General features: G+C 41.9%; 1 protein-coding gene across 2 annotated transcripts in view; it reads left to right on the top strand.

Annotated features, from left to right (window-relative positions):
- The window catches only part of klhl14 (kelch-like family member 14), a 57,289-nt gene extending 37,320 nt beyond the window's left edge, over positions 1-19,969 (top strand). For both annotated transcript variants that reach the window (XM_014191101.2, XM_045714729.1), the window contains 6 exons: positions 6,055-6,144; positions 6,306-6,384; positions 13,324-13,514; positions 13,846-14,004; positions 17,456-17,613; positions 18,587-19,969. In XM_014191101.2, coding sequence (XP_014046576.1) covers positions 6,055-6,144; positions 6,306-6,384; positions 13,324-13,514; positions 13,846-14,004; positions 17,456-17,613; positions 18,587-18,727 — 818 coding nt within the window. In that variant the 3' untranslated portion in view covers positions 18,728-19,969. The remainder of the gene's footprint in view (positions 1-6,054; positions 6,145-6,305; positions 6,385-13,323; positions 13,515-13,845; positions 14,005-17,455; positions 17,614-18,586) is intronic.
- Positions 19,970-21,339: the final 1,370 nt, after the last annotated feature.

Below are 21,339 nucleotides of genomic sequence, written 5' to 3'. Positions count from 1 at the left end.
GAGAGATAGCAGGAGAGCTGGCCAAGGACGGCACTTTTGAATGCTGGCGGTGCTTTCACTCTAGTGGTAGCATGAGACGGAGTCTACAACCCACACAAGTGGCTCAGGTAGTGCAGCTCATCCAGGATGGCACATCAATGCGAGCTGTGGCAAGAAGGTTTGCTGTGTCTGTCAGCGTAGTGTCCAGAGCATGGAGGCGCTACCAGGAGACAGGCCAGTACATCAGGAGACGTGGAGGAGGCCGTAGGAGGGCAACAACCCAGCAGCAGGACCGCTACCTCCGCCTTTGTGCAAGGAGGAGCAGGAGAAGCACTGCCAGAGCCCTGCAAAATGACCTCCAGCTGGCCACAAATGTGCATGTGTCTGCTCAAACAGTCAGAAACAGACTCCATGAGGGCCCGAGGTCCACAGGTGGGGGTTGTGCTTACAGCCCAACACCGTGCAGGACGTTTGGCATTTGCCAGACAACACCAAGATTGGCAAATTCGCCACTGGCGCCCTGTGCTCTTCACAGATGAAAGCAGGTTCACACTGAGCACGTGACAGACGTGACAGAGTCTGGAGCCGCCGTGGAGAACGTTCTGCTGCCTGCAACATCCTCCAGCATGACCGGTTTGGCGGTGGGTCAGTCATGGTGTGGGGTGGCATTTCTTTGGGGGGCCGCAGAGCCCTCCATGTGCTCGCCAGAGGTAGCCTGACTGCCATTAGGTACCGAGATGAGATCCTCAGACCCCTTGTGAGACCATATGCTGGTGCGGTTGGCCCTGGGTTCCTCCTAATGCAAGACAATGCTAGACCTCATGTGGCTGGAGTGTGTCAGCAGTTCCTGCAAGAGGAAGGCATTGATGCTATGGACTGGCCCGCCCGTTCCCCAGACCTGAATCCAATTGAGCACATCTGAGACATCATGTCTCGCTCCATCCACCAACGCCACGTTGCACCACAGACTGTCCAGGAGTTGGCGGATGCTTTAGTCCAGGTCTGGGAGGAGATCCCTCAGGAGACCATCCGCCACCTCATCAGGAGCATGCCCAGGCGTTGTAGGGAGGTCATACAGGCACGTGGAGGCCACACACACTACTGAGCCTCATTTTGACTTGTTTTAAGGACATTACATCAAAGTTGGATCAGCCTGTAGTGTGGTTTTCCACTTTAATTTTGAGTGTGACTCCAAATCCAGACCTCCATGGGTTGATAAATTGGATTTCCATTGATTATTTTTGTGTGATTTTGTTGTCAGCACATTCAACTATGTAAAGAAAAAAGTATTTAATAAGATTATTTCTTTCATTCAGATCTAGGATGTGTTGTTTAAGTGTTCCCTTTATTTTTTTGAGCAGTATATTAATCATGCATTGAACTGCATCCATCTATTCTGCCAACAATGCCTTACTGTACATCATGGAATTTTGAGTCAAATAGAACCTATTTTTAAAACCTCTTATAAAGTTGGTTTAGAAGCATGAACTAGGAATTTGATATTTTTGACTGATATTATGATTGTCTGTTTCGTGTCTACAAAGTAGTTAAAATGCTGCCAGTTCCACTTTAAAGGTCCAAAGCAGATGTTTTTATCTCAAATCATTTCTGGGTAACATTTAAGTACCTTACTGTGATAGTTAAATTAAAATGGTCAAAAAGAAACTTCTTAGCAAAGAGCAATTTCTCAAGAAAGAATTTTGCTAGGACTGTCTGAGGGTGGCTTGAGTGGGGAGGGGATAACTGAAAACTAGCTGTTATTGGCGGAGAGGTTTGGAACTGTCTTTCTAATTGGTCTAATTTACCACCTTGTGATGTCACCAGGCAGGCCAAAACTACTTCCCACCAAAACAGGCTGAAAATTCAAACAGCACTTACAATAAAAGAGCATCATCATTTTCATAATTTCACAGTATTATTCCAACCTCATAATGTGGATATACAGTACCAGTCAAAAGTTTGGACACACCAAAAAAATATTTTATATTTGAAATTCTTCAAAGTAGCCACCCTTGGCTTGATGACAACTTTGCACACTCTTGGCATTCTCTCAACCAGCTTCATGAGGTAGTCACCTGGAATTAATTTCCATTAACAGGTGTGCCATGTTAAAAGTTAATTTGTAGAATTTCTTTCTTAATGCGTTTGAGCCAATCAGTTGTGTTGTGACAAGGTAGGTTTGGTATACAGAAGATAGCCCTATTTGGTAAAAGACCAAGTCCATATTATGGCAAGAACAGCTCAAATAAGAAGAGAAATGACAGTCCATCATTACTTTAAAGACATAACAGGTCAGTCAATCTGGAAAATTTCAAGAACTTTGAGCGTTTCTTCAAGTGCAGGCACAAAAACCATCAAGCGCCATGATGAAACTGGCTCTCATGAGGACCACCACAGGAAAGGAAGACCCAGAGTTACCTCTGCTGCAGAGGATAAGTTCATTAGATTTACCAGCCTCGGAAATTGGCAATTAACTGCACCTCAGATTGCAGCCCAAATAAATGCTTCACAGAGTTCAAGTAACAGACACATCTCAACATCAACTGTTCAGAGGAGACTGCGTGAATCAGGCCTTCATGGTCGAATTGCTGGAAAGCAACCACTACTAAAGGACACCAATAAGAAGAAGAGACTTGCTTGGGCCAAAAAATACAAGCAATGGACATTAGACCAGTGGAAATCTGTCCTTTGGTCTGATAGGTCCAAATTTGAGATTTTTGGTTCTAACCGCCATGTCTTTGTGAGACGCAGAGTATGTAAACGGATGATCTCCGCATGTGTGGTTCCCACCGTGAAGCATGGAGGAGGAGGTGTGATTGTGTGGGGGTGCTTTTGCTGGTTACACTGTCAGGGATTTATTTAGGAATCAAGGCACACTTAAGCAGCATGGCTACCACTGCATTCTGCAGCGATACGCCATACCATCTGGTTTGCACTTAGTGGGACTATCATTTGTTTTTCAACAGAACAATGATCCAAAACACACCTCCAGGCTGTGTAAGGGCTATTTGACCAAGAAGGAGAGTGATGGAGCACTGCATCAGATGACCTGGCCTCCACAATCACCCAACCTCAACCCAATTGAGATGGTTTGGGATGAGTTTGTTTAACAATTTGTTGGTTGCTACATGATTCCATAAGTGTTATTTCAGAGTTTTGATGTCGTCTTCACTATTATTCTACAATGTAAAAAATTGTACAAAAAAAAAAAAAAAAACACCTTTAAGTCCCCAAGCAGCACTGTGGCAGGGCATGTGGAGCAGGAAGATGTTAATACCTTAGATAATTCAGAGACTAAGACAGGAGAGGATTTGGCAGGCCTTTATATCAGAATGAGGAGAAGTGGTTTTGGGCCAGACAGTTTGAGCACAAGGCATTCAATAAGGTCAGATTCTGTACCTGCGTTAAAGACATTTGTAGGTCTGATCGGTGGAGAACAGCAATACCCCCTGCAGGGCCTGTCAAGCGATGTTTCCCTGTGTAGGCGTAACCAGGAGGAGCAGAAATGTTGAGAGACAGAAATTCTTTAGGTTTAGTACAAAGGTTTCATTCAGACATAAATTGCATTTTCTGTGATGACATTGATTAATAGGTTTTTGTTATTGAGGGATTATGTGTTAAATAGAGCAAACTTGTGTTTGACAGAGGAGGCTGGTTCAATGTGGAATAGTCAGATTTTGTAGCTTAAAACTCATTGTGCTAAGCTCAAACAGCAGCCTACAGCAGTAAAAATCAGGAATCCCCAAAGAAACGCTAAAAGGATCTGCAGAGTGTCTATATTTCTATGACTTACGACAGGGTGGCAGGTAGCCTAGTGGCTAGAGCACTGGGCAGTAACTGAGAAGCTGCTGGATTGAATCCCTGAGCTGACAAGATAAATATCTGTTGTTCTAACCCTGAGCAAGGCAGTTAACCCACTGTTCCCTGGGTGCTGAAGACATGGATGTTGGTTAAGGCACCCCCCTGCACCTCTTTGACTCAGAGGGGTTGGGTTAAATGCAGAACACACATTTCAGTTGTACAGCTGACTTTAGTTAATTGTAATATGAGTGAAATCGTTTTCCTTCCCAAAAATTGTAATTAAGTATTTTAAAAAGCAGCTTTTCTGTGTTGGAATGGTGTGGGCATTAAAAATATTCACACGAATAGACCGCTGATTGGCCAGCTCATTGTCCACTGGAGGAAGACATCATCCTGTATAAGGAAATAGCAAGCATTTTTTAAATGGTCTGTTGTGATACAAGTTTGAGGTGGGTTTTTTAAGGTATTTTTTTCAAATTTATGCTTTGGCCTCAAATACAAGTATAGGATTAGTCAACAACTTTATTTGGGTATAAGTTCAAATAATATTATCTTTTAAAAACAAGATTTTCACTGGACAGTTACTTTAATAGTTCATGCAAAAGGTGATAAAAATTCAAATGAGAAACAGTCCGAGAGAAGCTAGCAAGAATCTAGGAAGACACCTACAGAGAAGAAACCTAGAGATGAAGAAACCTAGAGAGGAACAAGGGGTTGGACAGTCCTCTTCTGGCTGTACCAGACAGAGATTTAAGAGTACATGTGGCGTTTCAAGACGTTCATATATGACCAGCAGAGACCAGCACCACTTCAACGCTTCAAGATTCTATGTCAGTTGACTTTTCATAAAGAACCCCAACCCACCAATGTCTGAATATGAGTATTGAGTATTGAGTATTTATGAGTATTATGAGTATTTCAAGGCCTACCTTCAAACTCAGTGCCTCTTTGCTTGACATCATGGGAAAATCAAAAGAAATCAGCCAAGACATCAGAAATAAATTGTAGACCTCCACAAGTCTGGTTCATCCTTGGGAGCAATTTTCAAACGCCTGAAGGTACCACGTTCATCTGTACAAACAATAGTATGCAAGTATATACACCATGGGACCACGCAGCTGTCATACCACTCAGGAAGGAGACACGTTCTGTCTCCTGGAGATGAACGTACTTTGGTACGAAAAGTGCAAATCAATCCCAAAACAACAGCAAAGGACCTTGTGAAGATGCTGGAGGAAACAGGTACAAAAGTATCTATGTCTAGAGTAAAACAAGTCCTATATCGACATAACCTGAAATGCAGCTCAGCAAGGAAGAAGCCACTGCTCCAGAACCGCCATAAAAAAAGCCAGACTACGGTTTGCAACTGCACATTGGGACAAAGATTGTACTTTTTGGAGAAATGTCCTCTGGTCTGATGAAACAAAAATAGAACTGTTTGGCCATAATGTCCATCATTATGTTTGGAGGAAAAAGGGGGAAGCTTGCAAGCCGAAGAACACCATCCCAACCGTGAAGCACAGCATCACGTTGTGGGGGTGCTTTGCTGCAGGAGGGACTCGTGCGCTTCACAAAATAGATGGCATCATAAGGAGGGAAAATTATGTGGTAATATTGAAGCAACATCTCAAGACATCAGTCAGGAAGTTAAAGTTTGGTCGCAAATGGGTCTTCTAAATGGACAATGACTCCAAGCATACTTCCAATGTTGTGGCAAAATGGCTTAAGGACAACAAAGTCAAGGTATTGGAGTGGCCATCACAAAGCCCTGACTTCAATCCTATAGAAAATGTGTGGCAGAACTGAAAAAGCATGTGTGAGCAAGGAGGCCTACAAACCTGACTCAGTTACATCAGCTCTGTCAGGAGGAATGGGCCAAAATTCACCCAACTTATTGTGGGAAGCTTGAGGAAGGCTACCCTAAACGTTTGACCCAAGTTAAACAATTTAAAGGCAATGCTACTAAATACTAATTGAGTGTATGTAAACTTCTGACCCACTGGGAATGTGATGAAAGAAATAAAAGCTGAAATAAATCACCCTCTACTATTTGTCTGACATTTCACATTCTTAAAATAAAGTGGTGATCCTAACTGACCTAAGACAGGGAATTTCTACTTGGATTAAATGTCAGGAATTGTGAAAAACTGAGTTTAAATGTATTTGGCTAAGGTATATGTAAACTTCCGACTTCAACTGTATGTCCTACACCATTCTGTGTCCTTTCATAACCCGTTTCTGACATCCTCCACTATGTTGTGTTGTGTCTTCCAGTAATGCCTTACAACAGTGCCCATCACTGTGTGGTGGAGGTGGAAAACTTCATACTACTGCTGGGTGGAGAGGACCAGTGGAACCCCAATGGTAACATCACTACTAATACCAGTAGTAATAGAAAATAATTATATAAATGTTTAGTATTTATATTCACAATTCGCACTTTATTTCCAATCAACGTTGTTTGATTAGATAAGTGTGGCCATATTAACCATTTATGGATCTTGATTATGACATGTATTTTGCAGGAAAGCACAGCACCAATCATGTCAGCCGTTATGATCCACGATTCAACAGTTGGATACAACTTCCTCCTATGCAGGAAAGGTAAGTCAATGCCAACAAGATTGACAAAGTAATGCAATACAATAGATGTGTGAATTATTGCACTGATTATTAACACTGAATGATTATGGTGTCTGAATGTGACATTACACTTTTAAGGAGAAGAAATCTTAACTTTTCTGGAGTATAGAAAGACTTCATCCTGGGATGTTTTGAAACATTACATGGTGTGTTGTAACACCACTTTAATCAAGTGTTGTGCAACACCTTGCCAGGGACTGGGAGCATTACTGCGAAAGGTTGAATACACGATTTTGGTGTTTCGAGTTCTGTTTAGTGCAGAATTAGATCACTTGTTCTGGAGTATTTTCATATTTAAAATTGATTTACATGTATCGGATTATTTGCACGTTTAACGCATTTTGGCAGGCATTGATGAGCACAGTGCTCAATCCACCAGCAGAAGTTTTACAGCAAGCATTGCAGGATACTGTATTTGCCTCTACCATTAGAAGTTGGATTTGTGGGAATGGGTCGTCTCATCATTGACCGTTCATCATGATCCATTATACCTCATGGCAAGCTGCTTAATACTAATATAGAAGTACACTTTTATTTTTTTAAACATGCATACATTGCATACATTACCCACAATCCTCTAAAAACCTAGCCATGTGGCATGATATTATAAAGGAGCATTTTTATGGTGAAAATGGTCTTCCCCAAACTTGGAACTCACGTGCTGAGTATGTATGCCAGTTAGGCTCTCTACACCCGTTGTAATGTGCTTCATTTTAATAAGTTATTTGGCCACTTTAGTTGTGATACAAACCTTATCAAAACATATAGGCCTATGGGTTATGCTACATGAGGTGTGCGACGAGGATTTGAAAAAGTCGCTAAAAAAGCATGCGCTGTTTGCCATAAACTGTGCATCATTCACAAGTGATAATATATCATTCATAAGAGATAGGCTAATATTGTCACCCATCAGACAACTCTTGATTTAATCTTGGCTTTACATGTACTAAACAATATATGTGTGAAATTAGTTTTGATTTAGAATGGACCATTATCATGCACCTGTCTCGAAACAGGAGCAGCGGAAAAAAATACATGTCATCTATGCACTTAAATAGCGAATGTAGGACGTTTTTCCAGTGGTTCATTTTCATGCCAGCCAGGTAGGCTATACTCCTGTCATAAAGAGAAGCAATGTGCTTAATATTAGGAAAGTTGATAAATAAATATAGCAGGCCTAGCCTATAGAAAGCTGATGGAATACTCCACTTTTTAGTAGAGGCCATCACTCTGTTTTCTTGCGCGATTGCATAGCCAAATTGGCGGCGGAAGAAATGGCAGCAGTTTTACTGGCGCCCAACCAATTGTGCTATTATTTTTTCGCGTTATTTGTAACTTATTTTGTACATAATGTTTCTGCAACCGTATCTTTTGGCAAAAAGGAGCTTCTGGATATCAGGACAGCGATCACTCTTCTCGGATTAGACAAAGCTTTTTTCTTCAACAAGCAAGACGCACAAGACATTCTCCAAACACCCGACAGGGCCAACATCCCCGTTATTTGCAAAAGGAAGCGACGCAAGTACAGAGGACAAAGAGCCGAATGCCTGGTCAGGACCCGGAAAAGGCGATTGGGAAAGCTGCCGTTACCGTCAATACTACTCGCCAACGTGCAATCATTGGACAATAAACTAGACGAGGTACGATCACGAATATCCTACCAACGGGACATCAGAAACTGTAATATCCTAAGTTTTACGGAATTGTGGCTGAATGACGACATGGATATTCAGCTAGCGGGATATTCAGCTAGCGGGATATATGCTGCACTGGCAAGATAGAACAGCACACTCCAGTAAGACGAGGGGGGGGAGTGTGCTGAAGTAGAGTATATTGTGATAAATTGGAGGCCATACTACTTGCCTAGAGAGTTTTTAGCTATACTTTTCGTGGCTGTTTATTTACCACCACAGACAGATGCTGGCACTAAGACCACAATCAGTCAGCTGTATAAGGAAATAAGCAAACAGGAAACCACTCACCCAGAGGTGGCACTCCTAGTGGCCAGAGACTTTAATGCAGGGAAACTTAAATCAGTTCTACCAAATTTCCATCAACATGGTAAATGTGCAACCAGAAGGAAGAAAATTCTAGATCACCTGTACTCCACACACAGAGATGCGTACAAAGTTCTCCCTCGTCCTCCATTTGGTAAATCCGACCACAACTCTATCCTCCTGATTCCTGCTTACAAGCAAAAATTCAAGCAGGAAGCACCAGTGACTCGGTCTATAAAAAAAGTGGTCAGATGAAGCAGATGCTAAACTACAGGACGGTTTTGCTATCACAGACTGGAACATGTTCCGGGATTCTTCCGATGGCATTGGCTTTATCAATAAGGGCATCGAGGACGTCGTCCCCACAGTGACTGTACGTACATACCCCAACCAGAAGCCATGGACTACAGGCAACATTCGTACTGAGCTAAAGGGTAGAGCTGCCGCTTTCAAGGTGCGGGACTCTAACCCGGAAGCTTACAAGAAACCCTGCTATGCCCTGCGACGAACCATCAAACAGGCAAAGCGTCAATACAGGGCTAAGATTGAATCCTACTACACCGGCTCCGACACTCATCTTATGTGGCAGGGCTTGCAAACTATTACAGACTACAAAGGGAAGCACAGCCGCAAGCTGCCCAGTGACACGAGCATACCAGACGAGCTAAATCACTTCTATGCTCACTTCGAAGCAAGCAACACTTAATCATGCATGAGAGCATCAGCTGTTCCGGACGACTGTGTGATCACGCTCTCCGTAGCCGACGTGAGCAAGACCTTTAAACAGGTCAACATACACAAGGCTGCGGGCCAGACGCATTACCAGGACGTGTGCTCCGGGCATGTGCAGACCAACTGGCAGGTGTCTTCACTGATATTTTCAACATGTCCCTGATTGAGTCTGTATTACCAACATGTTTCAAGCAGACCACCATACTCCCTGTGCCCAAGAACACAAAGGCAACCTGCCTAAATGACTACAGACCCGTAGCACTCACGTCCATAGCTATGAAGTGCTTTGAAAGGTTGGTAATGGCTCACATCAACACCATTATCCCAGAAACCCTAGACCCACTCCAATTTGCATACCGCCCAAACAGATCCACAGATGATGCAATCTCTATTGCACTCCACACTACCCTTTCCCACCTGGACAAAAGGAACACTTATTTGAGAATGCTATTCATTGACTACAGCTCAGTGTTCAACACCATAGTACCCTCAAAGCTCATCACTAAGCTAAGGATCCTGGGACTAAACACCTCCCTCTGCAACTGGATTCTGGACTTCCTTACGGGCCGGCCCCAGGTGGTGAGGGTAGGTAGCAACACATCTGCCACGCAGATCCTCAACACTGGAGCTCCCTAGGGGTGCGTGCTCAATCTAATTTACATTTACATTTACGTCATTTAGCAGACGCTCTTATCCAGAGCGACTTACAAATTGGTGCATTCACCTTATGATATCCAGTGGAACAACCACTTTACAATAGTACATCTATATTTTTTTTGGGGGGGGGGGAGGGTAGATGGGGGGGGGTTAGAAGGATTACTTAATCTCCTCCTGTACTCCCTGTTCACCCACGACTGTATGGCCAGGCACGACTCCAACACCATCATTAAGTTTGCAGACGACACAACAGTGGTAGGCCTGATCACCGACAACGACGAGACAGTCTATAGGGAGGACGTCAGAGACCTGGCCGGGTGGTGCCAGAATAACAACCTATCCCTTAACGTAACCAAGACTAAGGAGATGATTGTGGACTACAGGAAAAGGAGGACCGAGCACGCCCCCATTCTCATCGACGGGGCTGTTGTGGAGCAGGTTGAGAGCTTCAAGTTCCTTGGTATCCACATCAACAACAAACTAGAATGGTCCAAACACACCAAGACAGTCGTGAAGAGGGCACGACAAAGCCTATTCCCCCTCAGGAAACAAAAAATATTTGGCATGGGTCCTGAGATCCTCAAAAGGTTCAACAGCTGCAACATTGAGAGCATCTTGACTGGTTGCATCACTGCCTGGTTGCATCAGTTGCTCAGCCTCTGACCGCAAGGTACTACAGAGGGTAGTGCGTACAGCCCAGTACATCACTGGGGCTAAGCTGCCTGCCATCCAGGACCTCTACACCAGGCGGTGTCAGAGGAAGGCCCTAAAAATTGTCAAAGACCCCAGCCACCCCAGTCATAGACTGTTCTCTCTGCTACCGCATGGCAAGCGGTACCGGAGTGCCAAGTCTAGGACAAAAAGGCTTCTCAACAGTTTTTACCCCCAAGCCATAAGACTCCTGAACAGGTGGCTACCCGGACTATTTGCATTGTGTGCCCCCCCCCAACCCCTCTTTTTACGCTGCTGCTACTCTCTGTTTATCATATATGCATAGTCACTTTAACTATACATTCATGTACATACTACCTCTGTTGGGCCGACCAACCAGTGCTCCCGCACATTGGCTAACCGGGCTATCTGCATTGTGTCCCACCCACCACCCGCCAACCCCTCTTTTACTATACTGCTACTCTCTGTTCATCATATATGCATAGTCACTTTAACCATATCTACATGCACATACTACCTCAATCAGCCTTACTAACCGGTGTCTGTATATAACCTCGCTACTGTATATAGCCTGTCTTTTTACTGTTGTTTTATTTCTTTACCTACCGATTGTTCACCAAATACCTTTTTTGCACTATTGGTTAGAGCCTGTAAGTAAGCATTTCACTGTAAGGTCTACACCTGTTGTATTTGGCACACGTGACAAACTTTGATTTGATTTTGATTTGATATAGAAAAGTTGATCAACATAAGCTTATAGGCTCTAACAAAGTTTTTGCTCAGATTTTCCATTACATTTGCATTGATGTCACTGATTAGAGGGACAATAGTGGGGAGGTAGCAAGTTTGGTAGGCTACTAATGACCATCAGCAGCATCAGAACTAGTAACAGTAATTACCATGACTAAATGGTCACGTGGAATTTGACTGCCGTCGCGACTCGTGACTGCCGTTATGGTGTTAATACGGTCACCGTAACAGCCGTACACAAACACACACTCACACACACACATCAGTGTTAATGTCGTCAACAATAACTATGATGAAAAATACTTTTCAACAAACTATTTTTCCTGACGAAAACGAATGACAATGATGTGATGCCCTGAAAAAAAGAGAACTATTACCAATGACTTTTCATTTTAGTTTACGAAAAGGTAACGAGATGAGAATTCCATGTGAGACTAATGGTCATTCCATTTGACATTAAACACCTTTTCATCTGTTTTGTCCAATCATAAGCATGCATCTCTGTGCAAAATATATAACGCAATCCTCTCATTTGCTGCTAAAGTCTTTCTGTTGTGTGGGCTGATTGCATTGATCTGGCTCCCCCACACTCACAGCTCCCGGTCACTTCAATCACTTGTCTCTGTCTCTGTTTTTAACTGATGCACAGCCAGGACACTTGTAACAAACTAACCTAAATTAGAAACAATAATGTCTTTGTTCATCTTTGCTTTTTCTAATCAGAAGCTCTGTTTTGCCATGTGTGCTGTTATTCATCTGTGTTGGCAATAACGAGTTTTGATGAATATTAGGACTGCAGTAATACTTCTGGCATTGTTGCAAAGCTCATATTCTCCACTTTTCAAGGACATCACTGTTATTTAACCCCTTCGATGGTTATGATGCTGAAAAAAATCGGAACCTAAATTGTTTAACCTTTAGGCTTTATATCCTATAGTCTATGGTAAATTATGGCTGGCATTGGTTACCTCTATTTGGACAAGGCCATCTGAGTGTGCACATGGTGCAAGTAAGAGCTAAATATTAATTATTTAATGGAAAGAAATGCCCCGCCTAAAATATCTGACTAAACCAGACTAAAATTTTCCAGCGTTTTCGGCGACTGATAATAATTAAAATAAACGAAGGATGAAAAGACTAAAATGTGACTAAGAGTAATATATATATATATTTGTTGTTACTTTTTACCCCTTTTTCTCCACAATGTCGTGATATCCAATTGGTAGTTACAGTCATCCCATTGCTGCAATTCCCGTACGGATTCAGGAGAGGCGAAGGTCGAGAGCCATGCGTCCTCCGAAACACGACCCCGCCAAGCCGCACCGCTTCTTGACACATTGCTCGCTAAACCCGGAAGCCAGCCTCACCAATGTGTCGGAGGAAACACTTTACAGCTGGCGTCCAAAGTCAGCGTACATGCGTCCGGCCCACCACTAGGAGTCGCTAGAGCGCGATGGGACAAGGACTTCCCGGGTCGGCTAAACCCTCCCCTAACCCGGACGTCACTGGGCCAATTATGCGCCGCTTCATGGGTCTCCCAGTCATGGAAGGCTGCAGATCGAACCCGGGTCTGTAGTGACGCCTCTAGCACTGCGTTGCGGTGCCTTAAACCGAATATATTTTAAGACCAAAACTCAATCTAAAATAGCTGCCAAAATTAACACTGACACACACACCACTGGCATAGCACACAGCCCCACAGCCCCCGGGGTTCCCAAGAGCTATATATATTTGTTTTTAATTACAGGAAATGTGCTTTAAAACTGCAAAATGTTCTCTCACCCTTATGACAAAATGTGTAGAATAGCAGGAAATTTGCTCTATAACAGCAACATTTTCTCTCAGCCTCATGGCAAAATGTGTAAAATAGCATGAGATTAGCTATAAAACTGCACATTTTTCTCTCTGCCCCATGGCAACAACAAACAAGATGTGACCCTTGCTCGAACCTTGTGGGTGGGCCCCGCAAAACTGTGCATACCACTGACACACACACACACACACACACACACACACACACACACACACACACACACACACACACTGTCCTGCTTGTTTTAATTATGTTGTCTGGTTGACACCTCCTGCTCAGGAGAGCCAGTTTCTTCGCCTGCTGCCTGGATAAGCACCTGTATGTGATTGGCGGGAGGAACGAGTCAGGCTACCTCTCCAGTGTGGAGTCCTACAAGCTAGAGACTAACGAGTGGAACTACGTGTCCTCCCTGCCCCAGCCTCTGGCAGCACACGCCGGAGCAGTGCACAATGGGAAAATATACATCTCAGGTCAGACCTCACTCATTTTATATAACCTTTATTTTACAAGGTTGTCCCATTGTCAAAATTCCTATTTTTCAAGGGAGACCCACTGATCATCTTATTCATGGGAAATTATTTCATGTTGGAAATTAAAAGCTGAAAAATTATTCACTTAGACACAGTAAAAATGAAAGTACAAAATCTACTGATCTGTAGTATTGTGATGAGTGCAGGACTGCTAAATATCACCTATCAATGCATACAGTCTTTCCAAAAGCAGAGTGATGTGTCTATGGATCCTGATCCTGCCATTCACAGCTAATAGGTCTTTATGTGTGTATCTGCCATACCACTATAGGAGGAGTCCACAATGGAGAGTACGTATCCTGGCTGTATTGCTATGACCCCATCATGGATGTGTGGGCCAGGAAACAGGATATGAACACAAAGAGAGCTATTCATGCCCTGGCTGGGATGAACGACCGCCTCTACGCTATCGGGGGCAACCATCTGAAAGGTAAGGACCGGCATGTCTCAGCTACTGTACTGCACTGTGCAGAATAGACTATGTGGAATACAAGATGGATTTTTTGAATAGTTGTTCTTAGGGTTGTTGCGGTGAGCATATTACCACATCGGCAGTCATGAGTCATGACTGTATTAAAATTTTACGTGACCGTTGAGTCACGGTAATCTCCTCTTATGCACTCTGGACCTGCGTTATTAGTACTCAACTCGCTAACGATCATCAGGTCGCTGATGGCCTGGTACTCAGCACTCTATTGTCCCTCTAACCACTCTGACATCAATGCAAATAAAATCGATGTTAAATAATATATAGCCTACCACATATGCACGCAAGAAAAGCATTTACATGTTTTATTTATTTAAGATAACTTTGGTACATAATTGGTTTAGCCTATACTCCAAAATTAAACAAATTCTAGTAATCGCCTTTGAATGTGGACTGTATTATAATGCATACTGGATGGACTTGTTACCTTATGTTACGCTCCAAACTTTCTATCCATGAGTCTGGGAGAGAATGTGTAGGCCTAGGCGATGTTCATTGATTGTGCAGAGCGGCTTACAGAGTTAGCCTAAAATTATAGTGAATTTCTATTTTAATAATTAATAGGCTGACACATTACCTTTAGCTGCAGAATATCTCACCAATGTGAGTTTCCATCTCCTTCCCTCTCTTCTTCATTCTTTTCTTAAATGCGCATAGAGAGGGGCGGTCAGAACTATATACACTGACATTTGTTTGGTAAAAACAGCAGGAGTCCATTCCATTCCAACTTTGATGTTGAAGTATAGACACCTGAGTTGCCTAACCCGTTCACAGGATTAGTTAACATTTGAGGTTCCTCGGGTCTCCACCGAGTTAGCTATATCTGGTTTTAATTTTAATGTGCCGTATTGCTGGTATAAATTCTAAATAGTTTTCATGTTCTGGTGCCGTTCGGGCAGTTCAGAGTATTGATTGGGGACTTGTGGAGGAATGTAACTGTTTTTCTGGGTGATGTGTGATGTTTAATTTGTGCTTCCCATGACTGTGTTTTTGTATTTTGAAGGAAAATTCCACCCAAAAACTAGTCCCAAAATGTTTTGCCTGTCAGCGATCAACTTTTCAAGATATGTAACTTTCAAAAAACATTAATCATACCTGTTTGATGCATTTTACATCATATGATACTTTGTTTTGCATCATATGTATCATTTCTGTATTTTGAAAGTTTCATGTCTTGAAAACTTCATTGCTGACAAGCAAAGCATTTTGGGACTATGTCAACAATGGACCAATGAAAGAAATACCAAGAGATCGTTTTTAGGTGGAATTTTCCTTATGTACAGTGAGGGGGAAAAAAGTATTTCATCCCCTGCTGATTTTGTACATTTGCCCACTGACAAAGAAATGATCAGTCTATAATTTTAATGGTAGGTTTATTTGAACAGTGAGAGACAGAATAACAACAAAAAAATCCAGAAAAACGCATGTCAAAAATGTTATAAAATTTTTTGCATTTTAATGAGGGAAATAAGTATTTGACCCCTCTGCAAAACATGACTTAGTACTTAGTGACAAACCCTTGTTGGCAATCACAGAGGTCAGACGTTTCTTGTAGTTGGCCACCAGGTTTGCACACATCTCAGGAGGGATTTTGTCCCACTCCTCTTTGCAGATCTTATCCAAGACATTAAGGTTTCGAGGCTGACGTTTGGCAACTCGAACCTTCAGCTCCCTCCACAGATTTTCTATGGGATTAAGGTCTGGAGACTGGCTAGGCCACTCCAGGACCTTAATGTGCTTCTTCTTGAGCCACTCCTTTGTTGCCTTGGCCGTGTGTTTTGGGTCATTGTCATGCTGGAATACCCATCCACGACCCATTTTCAATGCCCTGGCTGAGGGAAGGAGGTTCTCACCCAAGATTTGACGGTACATGGCCCGTCCATCGTCCCTTTGATGCGGTGAAGTTGTCCTGTCCCCTTAGCAGAAAAACATCCCTAAAGCATAATGTTTTCACCTCCATGTTTGACGGTTGGGATGGTGTTCTTGGGGTCATAGGCAGCATTCCTCCTCCTCCAAACACGGTGAGTTGATGCCAAAGAGCTTCATTTTGGTCTCATCTGACCACAACACTTTCACCCAGTTGTCCTCTGAATCATTCAGATGTTCATTGGCAAACTTCAGACGGGCATGTATATGTGCTTTCTTGAGCAGGGGGACCTTGCGGGTGCTGCAGGATTTCAGTCCTTCACGGCGTAATGTGTTACCAATTGATTTCTTGGTGACTATGGTCCCAGCTGCCTTGACATCATTGATAAGATCCTCCCGTGTAGTTCTGAGCTGATTCCTCACCGTTCTCATGATCATTGCAACTCCACGAGGTGAGATCTTGCATGGAGCCCCAGGCCGAGGGAGATTGACAGTTCTTTTGTGTTTCTTCCATTTGCGAATAATCGCACCAACTGTTGTCACCTTCTCACCAAGCTGCTTGGCGATGGTCTTGTAGCCCATTCCAGCCTTGTGTAGGTCTACAATCTTGTCCCTGACATCCTTGGAGAGCTCTTTGGTCTTGGCCATGGTGGAGAGTTTGGAATCTGATTGATTGATTGCTTCTGTGGACAGGTGTCTTTTACACAGGTAACAAACTGAGATTAGGAGCACTCCCTTTAAGAGTGTGCTCCTAATCTCAGCTCGTTACCTGTGTAAAAGACGCCCGGGAGCCAGAAATCTTTCTGATTGAGAGGGGGTCAAATACTTATTCCCCTCATTAAAATGCAAATCAATTTATAACATTTTTGCGTTTTTTATTTTTGCGTTTTTTATTTTTTTTATTCTGTCTCTCACTGTTCAAATAAACCTACCATTAAAATTATAGACTGATCATTTCTTTGTCAGTGGGCAAACGTACAAAATCAGCAGGGGATCAAATACTTTTTTCCCTCACTGTATATATTACAGTACCAGTCAAAAGTTTGGACACCTACTCATTCAAGGGTTTTTCTTTATTTTTACTATTTTCTACATTGTAGAAAAATAGTGAAGTCATCAAAACTATGAAATGACACATATGGAATCATGTAGTACGATAAAAGTGTGAAACAAATCAAAATATATTTTATATTTGAGATTCTTCAAAGTAGTCACCCTTTGCCTGTGTGATTAATAAGTGCCTTCTCAGAGAAGGCCCGTTAGACATTTCTGTGCTGAGGTTGCAACTTGTATTAAACCAAATAGATTTACATTTACATTTACATTTTAGTCATTTAGCAGACGCTCTTATCCAGAGGGACTTACAGTAGTGAATGCATACATTTCATAAAAAAAAATTCTCCGTACTGGTCCCCCGTGGGACCAAATAGATTTTGATTGACTTTATATGCGAATGCTCTTCTTTTTTATTCACCTGTAAAATCCCATTTACAATTGCATGTATCATTAACTGTTATTTTGTGCTCAGGGTTCTCTCACCTGGATGTGATGCTGGTGGAGTGTTATGACCCCAAAGCGGACCAGTGGAACATCCTCCAGACGCCCATCCTGGAGGGCCGCAGTGGCCCCGGCTGTTGCATACTGGACGACAGCATCTTCCTAGTGGGCGGATACAGCTGGAGCATGGTAAAGACGCATCTCACTATCAACTTGATATCATTCATTCACGGCAAACCTAGGTAGGTCGTTTCACAAAAAGAGTGCCTTTTGCGTCCCTTTGATATTTTAAGTAGAAATTGTGCACCAATATTGAATTTTAAAAACCTGTTATGTTAAAGGGATACTTCGTAATGTTGCCAATGAGGACATTTATCTACTTCCCTAACGTTAGCACAATGACTGGAAGTCCATGGTTATCTGCTAGCATGCTAGTAGATAGCTATAGACTTCCAGTCATTCATTCCGCGAATGCTAGTTAGCATTGGCTCAAGAAACTACCTTTAACTTCCTTCATACTGGACACAGAGACATAAAAATGGTATCCACAAATCTGGCTCTGGGGAAGTATATAAAGGGCGTCATTGCCAAAATCCCAAAGTATCCCTTTAAATTAAGTTCCCTTTAATATAGACCACATGGATAATTCAATAAATCAGAAAAAAATACATTTTGACATGTCCCTCCATCAACCCTGTATCATTTTCAACCCACAATCCAAACATTTCTCCAAGTTTCACCATCATTGTAAAGCCTTAGTTATTTTGTTGCTTTGACAAAGTCATTTTTTGAAGATTATTATTAATTTAATGTGATTAGTGATTCATTTACGTCTGTCCCTCGTTTTAAGGTCAAACCCTGTTATGTGAACTGAACTCTCGTTTTAATATGGTGAAACTATTTTAGTTTTTGTGGTGGAAAACTGAGCATGTCTGGCATAACACGTCAACCCCGTTACCCATAGATAGACAGGCTAGAAATGTTATATAAATGTCATAATTGTTTCGTGAAGGTTGCGTTCAATTGCCACTCACTGTTGTACACAACAAGCTTCCAGTCCCTCTGTCACGAGGGGATTTATGGTTGATTTAAGAAAATCGGCAACTCTATTTCGGTCATCGCTGTTATTATTATTATTATTATTATTATTATTATATTGCAGGGAGCCTACAAGTCTTCCACCATATGCTACAGCCCAGAGAAGGGGACCTGGACAGAGCTAGAGGGAGAGGTGGCCGAGCCCTTAGCAGGCCCATCCTGCTCCACTGTCACACTGCCTGCCTGTCTGCCCTTCAACAAATAACACATCACTAGGTACAGAGCAGGATGAGGAGGAAAATAGGTGAGGAAGAGGATGGAGGATGGAGAAAAGGACCATCGATAAACGAACATTTGTAAACAAATTTTGTGATGAAGTACTCCAATCAGCCGATGGGATGTGTATAAATTATTTTTTTACAGGTTTGACAAAAGAGCACTTTCGTTATTATTGCCTACTGAAGGTTTGAAAAAGTAAGTAATCATGTATTTCATGTATTTAAATCCCCATCTGTGTTGAACTTCTTCCAGACAATAGTCACATTTCATATCAGATTTTTTCTTTAATCGATAGTAAGTGTTTTTGGCTTATCTTGATATAGCACGCATAGTGTTTAACTGAATTGTTATAGCTTTAAAAAATCAATTTGTATCTTGTTATTAGTAGGAGACATAAATCCAAAACAGAATGCAGTGTTGTTTAAAAAGAATTGACACTGGAAACAACCTGTCTGTCGACCAAATCACACTGAAACTGAGTTCTGGTTAATATGCTCTTTTTTTCCCAACCAAAATCATGATTCTGTGTACAATATATTGTAAACCAGAGACTAACTAACAGTTCATCTGCAGCAAATTAATCATTCTTTAAGCTGCAAGGGAGAACAATTTTTACATTCAACATCGATTCTGACCTTTGTAAAAACGGCACTAAAAAAATGGTTATTTAAGGATGGTACAATCAGATGATTATTATTCATTGCTAGCCATTGGTATACACGGGTAGCAATTTTAACTGAGTGATAAGGTAGGTTTTATGTTTTATGTTCAATGTTACCTGTTAATGTTTAACAGAGCCTATTTCCAGAGAGCACACACAATAAATTCCTCAAAAAGGGTACATCCCATTTACGATTATGATTAAGCACACAGTGGTCCTCAATGCACTAATAGTGAACCTTAAAAACAGTTGTGTGTAAGAATGGTTCACAAAACTAAAAGTTTGTTGAATTGTTGTTACCTTTAGTATACTATGTTCAGAAACATGATGAAAAGTGAATTCAACTGTCATGTCTGCGTTCTACTATTTTGTCAAAGTAAGTGTGCAAGGTCCACACTGAATATTGGTACCAATTGGTTTACATATAGATACGGTATGTTACTTTTTTCTTGTAAATAATAGCTTGCAGTGGAACATTTTTGTGCACTCAACCTGGGATTTATTCTCAAATCCTGTTATGTCCTTTGCATTTTAGAATATGAAAATAAAAAGGAAACTTGACAATTACAACTGTCTCTGCAGCTTGTTTCAGGTACTGCAAATATTTCCAGTCAACAGACACTCACTTTACATTGAACTTCCAGTATACAAGGACATTCACAGATCCATTCAAACAAAGTAGCCATTCAGACATTTCTTGAATGTAATAACTATCAAGCAGGGTTGGGTAGGTTACTTTCTTAATGTAATCCGTTACGGTTACTGGTAACCTGTCCAAAATTGTAATCCGTAACGTAACTTTCGGATTACCCAAATTCAGTAACATAATCTGATTACATTCTGTTACTTTTAGATTACTTTCCCTTTAAGAGACAATAGAAGAAGACAAAAATGTATGTTACCATTTGAATGACATATATTGCAGGATAAATCAATGTTAAAGCTTACATAGCTGGTATATATGGATGTTACATTTTACCCTATGGGCTGGTTATGTAGGATTCTTCTAACCCATTCCTTTCTACTACGACTCCGGGATGCTGGCCTTCTAGGCAGAGTTGCAAAGAAAAAGCCATATCTCAGACTGGCCAATAAAAATAAAAGATTAAGATGGGCAAAAGAGCACAGACACTGGACAGAGGAACTCTGCCTAGAAGGCCGAAATCCCGGAGTCGCCTCTTCACTGTTGATGTTGAGACTGGTGTTTTGCGGGTACTATTTAATGAAGCTGCCAGTTGAGGACTTGTGAGGCGTCTGTTTCTCAAATTAGACAGTCTAATGTACTTGTTCTCTTGCTAAGTTGTGCACCGGGGCCTCCCACTCCTCTTTCTATTCTGGTTAGAGCCAGTTTGCGCTGTTCCGTGAAGGGAGTAGTACACGGCCTTGTACGAGATCTTCAGTTTCTTGGCAATTTCTCGCATGGAATAGCCTTCATTTCTCAGAACAAGAATAGACTGACGAGTTTCAGAAGAAAGGTCTTTGTTTCTGGACATGTTGAGCCTGTAATCAAACCCACAAATGCTGATGCTCCAGATACTCAACTAGTGGAAAGAAGGCCAGTTTCATTGCTTCTTTAAACAGAACAACAGTTTTCAGCTGTGCTAACATAATTGCAAAAGGATTTTCTAATGGTCAATTAGCCTTTTAAAATCATGAACTTGGATTAGCTAACACAACGTGCCATTAGAACACTGGAGTGATGGTTGCTGATAATGGGCCTCTGTACGCCTATGTAGATATTCCATTAAAAGTCTGCCGTTTCCAGCTTCAATAGTAATTTACAACATTAACAGTGTCTACACTGTATTTCTGATCAAGTTGATGTTATTTTAATGGACAAAAAATGTGCTTTTCTTTCAAAAACAAGGACATTTCTAAGTGACCCCAAACTTTTGAACGGTAGTGTATACAGTTGAAGTCGGAAGTTTACATACACT

Source organism: Salmo salar, chromosome ssa03, assembly GCF_905237065.1.
Source record: "Salmo salar chromosome ssa03, Ssal_v3.1, whole genome shotgun sequence".
In the NCBI taxonomy this organism is placed as follows: domain Eukaryota; kingdom Metazoa; phylum Chordata; class Actinopteri; order Salmoniformes; family Salmonidae; genus Salmo; species Salmo salar.
Note: the sequence above shows the minus strand (reverse complement) of the source record. Positions and strands in the feature narration are given on the sequence as shown.